Source organism: Leptonychotes weddellii, chromosome 3 (genome assembly GCF_054177405.1).
Source record: "Leptonychotes weddellii isolate Sample4059 chromosome 3, ASM5417740v2, whole genome shotgun sequence".
Taxonomy (NCBI): Eukaryota; Metazoa; Chordata; class Mammalia; order Carnivora; family Phocidae; genus Leptonychotes; species Leptonychotes weddellii.
Window position 1 is genome coordinate 56,515,867 of NC_138371.1, and position 13,403 is coordinate 56,529,269.

Genomic DNA, 13,403 nt, shown 5'->3' on the forward strand with positions numbered 1-13,403 from the left:
TTTATTTATTTATTTAAAGATTTTATTTATTTATTTGAGACAGAGAGAATGAGAGACAGAGAGCATGAGAGGGAGGAGGGTCAGAGGGAGAAGCAGACTCCCCGCCGAGCAGGGAGCCCGATGCCGGACTCAATCCTGGGACTCCAGGATCATGACCTGAGCCGAAGGCAGTCGCTTAACCAACTGAGCCACCCAGGCGCCCCAGTTAATTATCTTTTATAAAACTAGATTTAAATATAAGATAAAATCGTATATATTTATCCATGTAGTTATCACCTTCAATATTCTTCAGTCTTTTTTGTAGATCCTTATTTCCATCTAGTATCATTTTTCTTCTGCCTGATGGACTTCCTTTAATATTTCTTGTTTATGAGTCTATAAGTGATAAATTTATTGCATTTTATATCTGTAGTCTTTATTTTGCCTTCACTTTTTGGAAAAATATTTTTGTTGGGTATACAATCGTGTATTGACAGGGTTCTTTTTTTTCCTTTCAGTCCTTTTAACGTGTTGCTCCACTGTCTTGTGCTTTGCTTGTGTGCATGTGTGTTTTTCTGATGAGAAACCTATCATCATTATTATCCTTGTTCCTCTGAGTGTAACCTGTCCTTTTTCCTCTAAGCTGCTTTTAAGATTTTCCCAGCAATCTGATTATGATGTGCCTTGCTATAGCTTTCTTCTTCTTTTTTTTTTTTTTTTGTGGTTGGGGTCATTAAGCTCCATGTAGTTTTAATGAAATTTGGAAAGTTGGGGACCATTGTTCTTCAAATAATTTTTCTTTGCCCATTTCCTTTTCAGAACTCTAACTGCTTATATATTAGGCCATTTGAAGATGTCCCTTAGTATATAGATGCTTGTTCATTTTTTAAAATTATTTTTCCTCTCTTTGCTTCATTTCAGAACTGATAAATATCTCTTTGTCTTCAAGTTCACTACTCTTTTCTGCTGCAATTAATTCTTCTGCCATTAATTCTCTCTAATATATTTTTTGCTTCAGGTATTATAGTTTTTAGCTCTAGAGATTTAACTTGGGTCTTTAAATGACTCTCATGTCTTTACTTACCTTTTTAAACATATGTCATGCCATTATAATAACTGCCCTATGTGCCTGCCCACCAATTCTAACATCTGTATAAGTTCCAGGTTGACTTCTATTGATTTTTTTTCCTTATTATGGTCATATATTCCTGCTTCTATTCATACCTGGTAATTTTTTATTGAATGCCAATTATGAATTTTTCTTGTTGGCTGCTGGATATATTTGAATTGCTATAAATATTATTGGCTATGTCTGAGATGCAGTTAAATTACTAGGAAACAGTTTGATTCTTTTTCTTCTTTTTAAGATTTCATAGGTGAGAGCAGACCAGTCTTCAGTCTAGAGGTCATTATTTCCTACTACTTAGGCAATGTGCTTCTGAGTATTTTACCTAATGTTTTGAAAATTATGAGGATTTCCAGTCTGTGTGGTGGGAGGAGGTACTATTCTTGGCCTTGTACAAACTCTAGGTATTGTTCTTTCTAATCTTTCTAATCCTTATGTAGTTTTCACACACACACACACACACACACACACACACACACACACACACTGATGAATGCTCTGCCAAATACTTAAAGGGAACTATCTGTTCTTTGGAATTCTCTCTCTCTGTGCAGCTCTGTCCTCTCCAGTACTCTATGAACTTTAGCTGCCTTGCCCAACCCTCAGCTCAGCCTCTTTATCCAGGGAATCAACCAGGTTCTGCCTGGATTTTTTCTTCTTTGCCCTATAGCCTGGAAACACTCAATGAAGTACGTTAGGGCAATTATAAGGTTTATTTCATTTGTTTCCCATTTCTTGGGGATTAGTGTCCTTGGCTTCTTGATATCCAATCTCTTGAAAAATCACCATCTCGTTTATCTTGCCCACTTTTTTTGTGGTGTTGTTGGTTGTATATGGTAGGAAGCAAATGTGGTGCCTGTTATTCCATCTTAGCCAAAAGTGGAAGCTTCTGATAGCCCTTTAAATTTTCAGTTTATTATGATTTCTTTTCTTAGTCTAAATAAATGTTCACTTTTCTACTTAATTTTTATTTGTAATTTTGTATCTTTTTCTTAAAGAGGGTCTCCATTGTTGCCTAATCTCTAGTCCCATACTCAGGCTCTTGAGCTGAACCACATGGGTTAGAATTCTGCCTCCACCTCCTATTATCATTGTGACCTTGAGCAGAAATGGTATTATAAATTATGGGATTACCTATACAGAGTGTGAGGGCTTAGGATGACAGATACCTCCCTACATAACTGATGAGAACAAAGAAAGAATAGACCACAAAAGAAAGAGCATGGCCAGAAAAATGGGATAACCAAAAGAATATAATGTCCTGGAAAACAAAGTAGGTAACCTCCCAAAGAAGGGGAGAGATTAATATATTCTATGCCACTAAAGATCAAAATGAGGACTTAAGAATTGCCCCTGGATTTGGCAAGATAGCAGTCATGTTTGATGTTGTCAAATAGGGATATGAATAGGCTTTACCATACATTAACAATGAGTGTTAAATAAGAATTTCATGCTAATTCCTTAGCACATAGTAGGCCTTCAAAAATATAAGATATTATTGTTACTATTATTATCAAAATTATGTTCACCTTTTGCATCACTAGATCCAACCCATGCCTCACCCTCGTATATAAATGTTAGGGCAGATTCAGAGTCTCTCTCTGGTATTGTCTCTGTTTCCCTTGGCTCATCATCACTCATACCCCAAGGCATGACACTAGGGGTCTTTCTGTCACACACACATCACATCACATCACATCACATCACAGGCAATTGATACTACAAGCTACCATGCTTTTTTCCAAGGGCAGACATTTCTCCCAATATCCCTCCCTATCTTATTAAAATTGTGTAGACTTCACCAATTATTAGCACTTCCCGTGGATTCAAGGGGAAAGGCCAATTCTGGGACAACCCTGGGTCTTATGCCCATATGCTCAGAGGTTAGGAAAGATGCTTGGGCGCAGCTTTCCACCACAATTCCTTCTAAGTAAGAAGGGGAATGGACTCTTAGCAGACAAAGACTATGGCCAGTGTTCCCTACATCCAGCCAATTTCAGGGGTCCAGGACATAACCAACCAAACCAAAAAGATACATGGTTGTAGCAGATCAAACACCTTGAATTCTATTTCTAAATTCCCTTTTTAATTTAGGGAGGCACGGAATCCATTTGTAAGCCTGTATGGATTCCAACTGAAAAACTGATCCTAAGGTTCTGATTCATTGCTGTATGAATTGTATTAATGCTATTTGCAGAAGTCTGTGTGAAGTCCCAAATTATACCTTTCGAGATGAGAAGTATAATTTGTACCAAGAATCAACTGATTTAAACCCCAAACACACCTGTGTTCAAGCTGAAAATCTGCTATCTGGGCTTCTCTGAACCTTGTACCATGAGTCTTTCTAGATGACTAAGTCTTCTAATACTTGCAAGTTTAATCATTTAAACAGAAGACTTTGGAATTTTAATGCTGTGTGAGACAAAAATGTTCCTGAACAAATATATTCCAGTTTCCTAAACAAGGCGAAATGAACATAGTTTTATCTTTTCTTAGAGACTCCAGGTTACTCACAAAAATATCATAAATGGCCCAATCTAGAATAGATTTAAGACTCCAAGGATTATTCAACCCTACACTAAATGGGCCCAGATGGTTGGTTTTAAGTTCTTGGCACTATTATAGTTTTTCTGTCTCCCTTCTTGTTGGCATCTGTCATTTCCTGCTGTTATCAGTTACTACGTGCGGTAGTAGCTTCTTCCACATTTAATTATTTGTTGCTTTTTATATCTGAGAGTTTAGACAATGGATGAGAATTATGTATAAAATTAGTGTAAATGGATTCTGAATGGGGCCCTGAGAGATTTCACAAGTAAACAATCTAAAGTTGCTCAAATGCTGTTTTTGAAAATAGGTAGGGTATAAACAAAACTATGGAACATTGTGTAACATCAGTGCTGGCTTCTCAGTTGTTTTGTTGGTTTATTTCGTTTTCCTTACTTCGTGATTCTTGGCCCTGTCCCGTACTGGTAAGGATGATGAATGGTAGGTTTCCCATGACAGAGACTAGGCTTCTGGTGTGCTTCCTTCTCTCTATATCATCATGGGCATCTGCCTGGTTGAACATATAGCCAGAATGACTAAAAGCATGAGCTCTTGTCCTGGGCCTTATTGGAAGAAGTTTGTTCCATAGGTTTGGATTTGAGTGGGCTGAATCCCGTGAGGGGAAGTCAGGCTGTCAGCCACCATGTTCCCATCCTGCAGAATTTGCTCCCAAGCACAGCTTTGTCTCTGGAGCCTCTTCCTGCAGCACACCATCCGGCCCCAGAATTTCTCTGTACCAGGAAAAAACCCCACCCAACATTTTAGTATAATCCTGGGGAGCGTTTTCAATGCATGAGTGAGCTTCCAACCATTTAATTCCTTAAACAGCAGAAACTTCAGCTGTTCCCAGGAGTCTGTGCATTGGCTCAGAAAAAGCCCTGCTGCTTCCCTTCCCTAAAAATCCACTGGCAAAGGATGGCTGTGGCATCCATTATCTGTTAGCACAATGGCTGTAGGGGGGTCCCCTAGAGAGGCAGGGGTTCTGGTCCTGGAGCCTGCATCTCATGGTCCCACCCCTCTGCTCCCCAGACAGCCTGGCCTGTGAGCTTCTTTCCAGCCTCTTCCCTCTGGGCAGCTCCTGGCTTACTTGACCTATTTTCTATAAGCTCAAGACAGAGAGCATAGGAAAGTGCTGAATCACTCTAGGGTCTGCAATGTGTCCAGTTATAAAGCCCAATGTCAAAGTGAAATACCAACCTTTTAGTGGCCCCATATCTCACAGAGTTAGTGGTCAATTCTAATTAAAGATCAGCATCTGTTTCTTTATTTTCTTTCCCTGGAGTAAAAGGAAAAAAGTTCTTTTCTTTTAGGAGATTCTAGATTATTTATTTCTAAACATCATTAGAGGCTATATGTTTTCTCAATGATGGGAAAAGTAAAGATTTCATCTATTCACCCAATCAGGATAGAATTGTTTCTCTTTTTATTGTTAGGAAGTTTTCTTCCCTCCCTAGTTTGGTTTCTGACAGGACCCACCAACTGAAGGTGGGTTCTGTCAAAGGCCTATTTGGGGTTCATACAATAGAATTAAATAATGAAGACACTTTTATTTACGTCTTTGTTTTGCAGAAGGGCTGGATGAAAACCTAGCTCTCTCAGTCCTGGGTAGAATTTCTCAGTGAATGGTTGGGGAGTTTTGTTTCCCACACAGCTCAGCTCTGTGCATAACCAGGGTCTGAACAGGAGTTCAAGTGGCTCCTCGGGGGCCCTGAAGCAATTAAAGTTGGGCCTTGTTCTTCTTTGTCATGAGGCTGTTGGATTTTGTGGTCTTTTTAGAAGCCTTGGCAACTGCTGGCCCCATTTTCCAGAGGGCATCCTCCCTCAGATGTTCCTGGAGGCCACTGCCCCCTGAGAATGCTGCAGATGAGGCCCGGGGCCCACAGAGTCGGAGGCGGGGGGCTCAGTTTCATGGAACCAGGCCAAGCCTTCCTAGTGCAGCTCGGTGCCTCTAACTTCCTTACTCCCATCCCCCTCGGATCAGTTTCTCCCTTTCCTGGAGCTGAGCCAGGCTTCTGGAAGCTGTCTCCCCCTCTCAACAGGGCCCTCTAATTAACATTTCTTCTCTCTTCTTTTACTCTGCTCCAATTCCATCTGCAGCTGCCTAATGACAGCATTAACAACTGCAGATCTGATCCCACTCCTGATACAGCCTAGCCAAGGGAGGACTTTGAGCCAAGAGAAGACAGGCTTGTGGTCATGAGAAACGGAAGGAGCCTCCCTAGGATGAAAAGAGGCCACACAGTGATCAGCACGGGAAAAGTGCTCTTAAACAGTTGCTCTTCGGAGACTAGTTGTGTCATCTTAAAGTGACTCCCCACATATCACTTACTAGTGTCAAGGGAGGGGAAAAAAAAAACCAGCAAGCAGACACTGGAGAAATTATACAACACCTTGACTGAGTGGTCCAAATTATCACTGCGTGGGACAGATGACATCATGTGGCTCCAGATGTGGAGGATAGGACACACCTCATCTGGGCAGCATTCTGGCTGTGATTATATAACCAATGTAACCATGAGGAAACACCAAACACAGAATGAGGAACATGCTATAAAACAAAATGGCCCGCGGTACTCACTTTGGCAGCAGATAGACGAACGTTGGAACGATACTGGGATGATTAGCATTGCCCCTGCACAAAGATGATACACAAATTTGTGAAGAAAAAAGTGGTGTGGGAGCAACAGGAGATGGACCTCATAAAAGCCAGATTAAAGGAGGCTAAAAAGACATGACAGCCAAATGTGGGACCTGACCCTAGAGCGGAGCCCATACCAGAGGCGAGGTCCTATAAAGGACACTGACAGGTCAACCAACAACACTGATTTGTGGAGCATAGACCAGATAAAAGCACTTTGTCAGGCTGTATGGTTACGTAATAGGATGCTCCTAGTCCTAGAAGACACACACTAAAGTATTTAGGAGTGATGGGCCATGAAGTATGGAACTTACTTCTACATTGTTCTGAAAAAAATTACATTTTACATATAAACATATACATATGTACAGCTAGACAGATAAATACAGATGTATATTCTATATATATGACATTTTTCTCTGAACTGTTTTATATAATGTACATATACAGAGAGTGGGGGAGAAACGTGCAAACGATAAAGCGAGTGGAGGAAAATGATGGCAATATAGGGGCTCCTGTACTATTTTTATCTTTGCAGCTTTTTTGTAAGTTTGAAATTGTTCCCAAATAAAAAGTTGAAAAATGTAGCTGCAGTTTTTCGATTCTCCTCTGTTCACTGAACACTGAACTTGGGCGGAGGACATAAGGCCACATCTCTGTGAAGCCTCTCGGGCGCATCAGCCCTCGTGAGCCGCCGCCCGATTTGAGCTTACCTATAACTCTGAAGCCAGTGCTCTACGATGGCAAGCACTCTGGCCCTGCACGGGGGAAAGGCATCAGGATGCACTAAGGAAGACACAACCCCATCCCAAGTCCGGTCTGGAAAAAAACAAATCTGCTGTCATTTCTGACTGATCAACAAACGCATATTGATTTTAAATTCCATCGTTTGAGCAAAAAAGTAGAGATGCGGCATAGAAATTTGAGTGTGGGGGCGCCGGGGTGGCTCAGTTGGTTAGGCGACTGCCTTCGGCTCAGGTCGTGATCCTGGAGTCCCGGGATCGAGTCCCGCATCGGGCTCCCTGCTCGGCGGGGAGTCTGCTTCTCCCTCTGACCCTCCCCCCTCTCATGCTCTATCTCATTCTCTCTCTCAAATAAATAAATAAAATATTAAAAAAAAAAAAAAAGAAAGAAAGAAATTTGAGTGTGCTGGGGGTCGGGTGGACCTGGGTCTAAATCCTGGCTCTGCCGCTACCAGCCATGACCCCCAGGGCAAGGGACTCTGCCCCCGAGTCTCAGTTTCCTTCTCTGTGGAGGAGCAGTCGGCCGAGTTTGGTCAGGGAGAGTCAGCGAGGCCGCACGTGGCAGGTGCTGAGGGAGGGCATGAAGAGCAGGCGTGGTAAGAGCTCTGCGCCCGTGAGGAATTCTGACCATTAAGGTGGTGTCTCCTCCCCCACCCCCGGCTCGGGGCTGCCGCCGCAGGCAGTCTCACAGCTACAAAGGCTCTGCTGAGCCAGTCGGCAGGGGCGTCCAGGGGATGCCGTTTCGGAGACGTGGCTTCTGCGGGGGAGGAAGGGTTCCTCGGTGGGAGAAAGCCACCTAAACAAGACCTTGGTTGCTCTAAGGAGCTTCCCCAGACTGAAGCCATGGTCTGCTTAGGCCTTCCTCCACTGTTGAATAAGGACAGGACACACACACACACGCACACACACGCTTTATTGGATCAAAGGGCTGTGCGTATTGGACAATTTTACCACAAAGGCCGAGTCTCTGCTGTAGGATTATCAATCCCCCCACTGAGGTCAAACACTTTGGCCTCCAAAAAATACTGTAAACAATTAAAAATGCCTTTAAACAATGAACTCACCTCTAAGAAATCCTGAAGGCATGAGGACACCAGAGTCTGGGGCAGGGTGGGGGAGGAGAAGGAGGGTGACTCCCCTCTTTCTGCAGGTGGTCATCATGCAGCCTGTGTCTGTTGCCCACTTCTTTGTGGAGTTGCCTGATGTCCTCTCTCTTATAATTCCAGAGACACTTACTTGAGCCAATGTGGATTCTGATTTGGGCCCTAAATGCCTGTTGCCTGAGCACTGTTTGCCTGTTGGGAGCTAGTTCTCTACGTCTCTAAAATTCTTTTCCCCTCGCCCCCTGTCCACATTCTACTCTCAGCATGTGGGAGGGTGACCTGCTGTCAACACAGTGCGCCAAGGACAGGATGATTTTTCAGACAGTTCTTTAACTTGGTAAAAAGTCTCCTCGCACCAGACCTCCTCTCATTCATGCCCCAGACGTTTGCTGCCGTCCCCCTGTGTGCCAGGCACTGGGGTAGACATGCAGGTGTGGAGAAAAATGAGCCATCATCCCTGCCCGTCAAGAGCTCAGCATCGAGCCAGCCAGATGGACACAGCAGCCAACACACGGGCAGAGCTGCAGCTCAAACACCAGTGTTTCTCAATCCACCTTTGTGCTGCCAGAATCCCTGAGCAGCTTATTGAAACTGCAGCTTCCAAGCCCCAGCACACCAGACCTACCAAATCAGAGGGTCTGGGGTAAGGCCTTGAAATCAGCATTTTAGTAACGAAGCCTTACATACTCCAACATTGAGAACTCACAGACCTGCCTTCTACCCTACTACAAATTCAGACACATCTCGTGTTTCTGAGGGGCCAGCAGGACAGGCCCAGCAAGGATCTATTTCTGTGGGGTTCCTGGGAGCCCACGAGACTCAGCACAGCCCATGACAATTCTTCAGGAAATGGGAGGCCTGGAGTTTTGGGAACACAAGAGAAGGTGAAGGGGATTCACCCCACCCCGGCCTTGTGACTGCTGACAGATGGTGGGGTGCAGCGTGAGAGGAAGTGCCAGAGGCCATGGGGCACCGGGCACAGAGGACCAGGAGCAGAGAGTCAAGCCGACCACCAGAGGATGATGGCAACCACCACCCCCCGCCCCGCCCCGCCCCATGTCAGGAGAGGCCAGCGCTGTCTACCACGGCTGGGCTGCAGGCTGGGGAGCCCCTGATGCCTCGGGAAGAATGTTTTGGGGGTGGGGAGGTGAGTGAGCTGTCTACACCGGAGCTGACAATGTCTCCCGGCGTCTACTCGGAGAGAAACCTCTGGGCATTTCCAAAGTGTCCAGCCCCAGAGCCACTGCAGCTTCCTGCACAGTTTAAATGGCGCCTCCCCCCCCCAGGCCTCTGTTGTGGGCCCCCATGCTGTGTGCTTCCCTACACATACCCCAGAGGGGCCACTGAGGACACAAGTCCAGATTCGCAGGCGAGCACATGTTAGACGCAAGCCAGCCCGTCTACATTGGCTTCAACATTGGCCTTATCACGTACACCGGGTCACTGGCTTCTGTCCCTGAGGGATCATGCGATGACAACTAGACCACCCGCAAGACCGCAGAGGGCCAGCCAAGCAGCCAGCCTCCAGCACCTTGAAGTCCGTGCCGCTGCGCTCCCCACTCTGCGCGGGGCCGGGGGCACCTCACGCACTGGAATTCACTGAATCCTGCCTCTGCCTCGAGCTCATCCTGTGACTAGGGGGAGTTACTGACCTTCTCCGAGCTTCAGTTCCCTCTTGTATTAAACTTGGATCATGTCGTGTACCTCACAGTACTGCTTACTAAGTAGCTGCCCCTTCCCACTTCTTTATAGTCCCGCGCCCCAACAGGCCCATGGATTTGCCGTTTGAAAGGACACCTAGGTGTCCTTTAGGGGCGCCTGGGTGGCTCTGTCGTTAAGTGACTGCCTTCTGCTCAAGTCATGGTCCTGGGGTCCTGGGATCTGGCCCCGCATCCGGCTCCCTGCGTGGCGGGAAGCCTGCTTCTCCCCCTGCTTGTGTTCCCTCTCTCGCCGTGTCTCTCTCTGTCAAATAAATAAAATCTTAAAAAAAAAAGAAAGACACGTTTATAATTGGCCATTTTTTCATATTTTCATATATTGATTTCAGTTTGAACATTTAGTTAATAGAATAGACTTTAGATGCAGTAGGAAATTCTCCAAAGATATTTTTCAATGGGTGGTAGTTTTTAAAGTGTCTCTAGGCCTCTGGAATGGATGGCAGACAATTAGCTGCCTCTCGCCTGAGAAATCAGACTAATTGCTGGTGAGGCTTGGCTAATGGGGTCTTTTGTGAACTCCCTCCCTAAATGAGAAATCTTTAACTTTTCACAAAAACTCAATCTCATTTGTGCTGTTGATTCCTAATATTTCTAAATAAATGCTTGGCCTCTGGGCTTTTGTAGTCAAATAACCCAAATCAAACCAAGCTGCTCTGCCAAGGGAAAAAATTTATTTTGTGTAAATCTACTGGAAGAAACTTTTAGAATCAGTTTGGAACCACCATAGGCAAAGACTAGCTGCAGCCCACTCTGGGGCAAGTTTTGTGGATGTGGGCTAAAAGATGAATTTACTCTATTTGGGCTTAAATGGCTTGTTGAGATTGCTTAAACAGTAAACACTGGCATGTTTCCAAGATCAGAGTATGCAAGAAGCAGGCTTGTCCCCAGACTCCAAGTTGACTGCCACACATAGACAGGGTCAGGGTTCTGTGTCTAAGGCAGAGGAGACAAAAATCCAGGGAAGCCCATTACCTGTCCTGCATCAACCTAGAAAGGAGGGGAAAGAGCCTGGGAGGGCAAGAGGAAACCGAGGCAGGAGGTCACTCGAAGACAGTCAAACTTGAAACAGAGATACACGTAAATGCCAATAGGAAGAGAGGGATAAGCAATTCAGAACTTGGCAGGAGTCTGGAGAAAATTCCAAAAGTGACCCAGAGCTGAGGTGTAGCCTACATGGTTGGCTGGGGGGACCTGCTCCAACAGAATCTCCAATGACCTTGGAGGGGAAATCTGGAATGTTCTACATATGAGTCTTTACTTCCTAGTTCTTCCTCATCAAGGACTTTAACAACAACTCTTAAAATACAGGGTCAAAGTGGAACTTGGGAATGCTGGGTGTTTTTGGATTCTTTTTATAATATTAAATTGCTTTGAATTGTCTCTTGGATGACCCTGAGATCTTCCTCCATTGTATTTTTACCAGCTCCATTGGTTCTTTCCAAAAAATTTGAGAAGAGATGGTTATCTGTCCCATAGCTGCTTGGGATATTCTGGGTCCTCAATCTATTCTGACTATGGAATGGAAAAAAAAAGTCCTTTTCTTTGGCTTAAAAAAGGAGCTATTCAATTTTTTTCTAAAAAACAAAAAAAAAGATCGGATAGAAAATTTCAAGATGATAAAACAAAAAGGGACAAAAATAGTTTCAAGAGATAGTTTTTTATTGTAATGGGAGTACCTGGCAAATGTTAGGACCCAGTAAACCCATGTTTCATTCCCTCTCTCCTATACCTCCACTTGGCCTAGAATATCCTGACCCAAATCCTCTTTAAAATCCTTCAGCATCTCCATTTTTAGCACATGTATTTCCCCTCCAGGAAATAAGCTTAGGCAGAGACCTCCATCTCTAAGAAGAGAAGAGAAAAATAAACCTAAAGGAAGCAGAAGGAAGGAAATAATAAAGATCAGAGTAGGAATTAATGAAACTGAAAGCAGGAAAATTGACACAACCAAAGGCTAGTTCTCTGGAAATAACAATAAAATTGATAAACATCTTGGAAGACTGAAAAGAAAAATGATAAAAGATACAAATTTCCAAGATCAGGAATGAGAACATCACTATAAATTCAATATACATTAATAGGATAAGTGATTACTATGAACATCTCAATGCTCATAAATTCAAAAATTAGATAAAATGAAGTAATTCTGTAAAAACCTCAAACTTCCAAAACTTACGCTAAATGAAATAAGTAATCTATGTAGTCTTAAAACTGTTAAACAGATTAAATCCATGGTCAAAATCTTTCTGAAAAAGGAATTTCCAGCCCCGGATTGTATCACTGCTTAATTCCATCTAACATTTAAAGAAGAAATAACACAAATGCTGCACAATGTCTTCCACAAACCAGAAGGGGAAGAAATACTTCCCAACTTATTTTATGAGACCAGCACTATCCTGATACCAAAACTCAACAAAGACAGTACAAGAAAATTATAGACTGATATCTCTCATAAACATAGATACAAAAATCTTCAATGAAATATTAGCTTATTTATTATATATATTATATGTATATTATATATATATATATATATATATATATATATATATATATACACACACACACACACACACACACAAACTAGTACACCGTCACCAAATGGGGTTTATGCTCAGAATGCAAGGCTGGTTTCAATAATCAAAAATCAATCAATGTAATCCATCCTATCAACAATCTGAAGATAGTATCAATTGATGGAGAAAAAGAATTAGACAAAATTTAACATCTATTCACAGTCAAAACTTTCAGCAAACTAGAAAGAGAAAGGAACTTCTATTAAAGAACATCTACAAAAAGCCTATGGCTAGCATCATACTTAGTGGGTGAAAGACTGAATACTCTCCCCCTAAGACTGAGAACACAGGAAAGATGTTTGCTCTTACAACTGTTATTCAATACCATACTAGACATCCTAGCTAGTGCAATGAGGCAATAAAAAGTAATAAAAGGCATACAAATTAGAAAGGAAAAAACTGTCCCCATTCACAGATGACAGGATTGTCCTCATGGAAGATCCCAAGAAAGCTACAAAAAGCTCCTAGAACTAATAAGTGAGTTTGATAAGGTCTTAAGATACAAAGCCAATAAAATTAACAAGTCAGGAAACAACAGATGTTGGCGGGGATGCAGAGAAAGGGGAATCCTCCTACACTGTTGGTGGGAATGCAAGCTGGTGCAACCACTCTGGAAAACAGTATGGAGGTTCCTTAAAAAGTTGAAAATAGAGCTACCATACAATCCAGCAATTGCACTACTGGGTATTTACCCCAAAGATACAAATGTAGGGATCCGAAGGGGTACATGCACCCCGATGTTTATAGCAGTAATGTCCACAATAGCCAAACTGTGGAAAGAGCCAAGATGTCCAATGACAGATGAATGGATAAAGAAGATGTGGTATATATATACAATGGAATATTATGCAGCCATCAAAAGGAATGAGATCTTGCCATTTGCAATGACGTGGATAGAACTGGAGGGTGTTATGCTGAGCGAAATAAGTCAATCAGAGAAAGACATGTATCATATGACCTCACTGATATGAGGAAT

At 43.1% G+C, this 13,403-nt stretch overlaps 1 protein-coding gene and 1 non-coding gene across 2 annotated transcripts; one reads left to right on the top strand and one right to left on the bottom strand.

Annotated features, from left to right (window-relative positions):
- Positions 1 to 5,505: 5,505 nt before the first annotated feature.
- On the bottom strand, positions 5,506 to 9,371 carry LOC145720793 (uncharacterized). Its single transcript, XM_081815527.1, has 4 exons — positions 8,095 to 9,371; positions 7,001 to 7,106; positions 6,228 to 6,281; positions 5,506 to 6,138 (listed from the first exon to the last, which is right to left on the bottom strand). The coding sequence occupies exons 1-4, from the start codon at positions 8,189 to 8,191 to the stop codon at positions 6,084 to 6,086; spliced, it is 312 nt and encodes a 103-aa protein (XP_081671653.1). The 5' UTR covers positions 8,192 to 9,371; the 3' UTR covers positions 5,506 to 6,083.
- On the top strand, positions 6,224 to 6,326 carry LOC115941420 (U6 spliceosomal RNA). The gene has a single exon (XR_004076169.1). It is a non-coding gene; the product is annotated as a U6 spliceosomal RNA (small nuclear RNA).
- Positions 9,372 to 13,403: the final 4,032 nt, after the last annotated feature.

Bases quoted from the DNA above. Each gene is read 5' to 3' on its own strand.
- LOC145720793 (XM_081815527.1), bottom strand. From the start codon at position 8,191: ATGATGACCACCTGCAGAAAGAGGGGAGTCACCCTCCTTCTCCTCCCC. The intron at 7,107-8,094 runs GTGAGTTCATTG...GTTTTTTTCCAG, and splicing joins GCCTTCAGGATTTCTTAGAG to ACCGGACTTGGGATGGGGTT. The intron at 6,139-6,227 runs GTGAGTACCGCG...ATATAATCACAG, and splicing joins TTCGTCTATCTGCTGCCAAA to CCAGAATGCTGCCCAGATGA.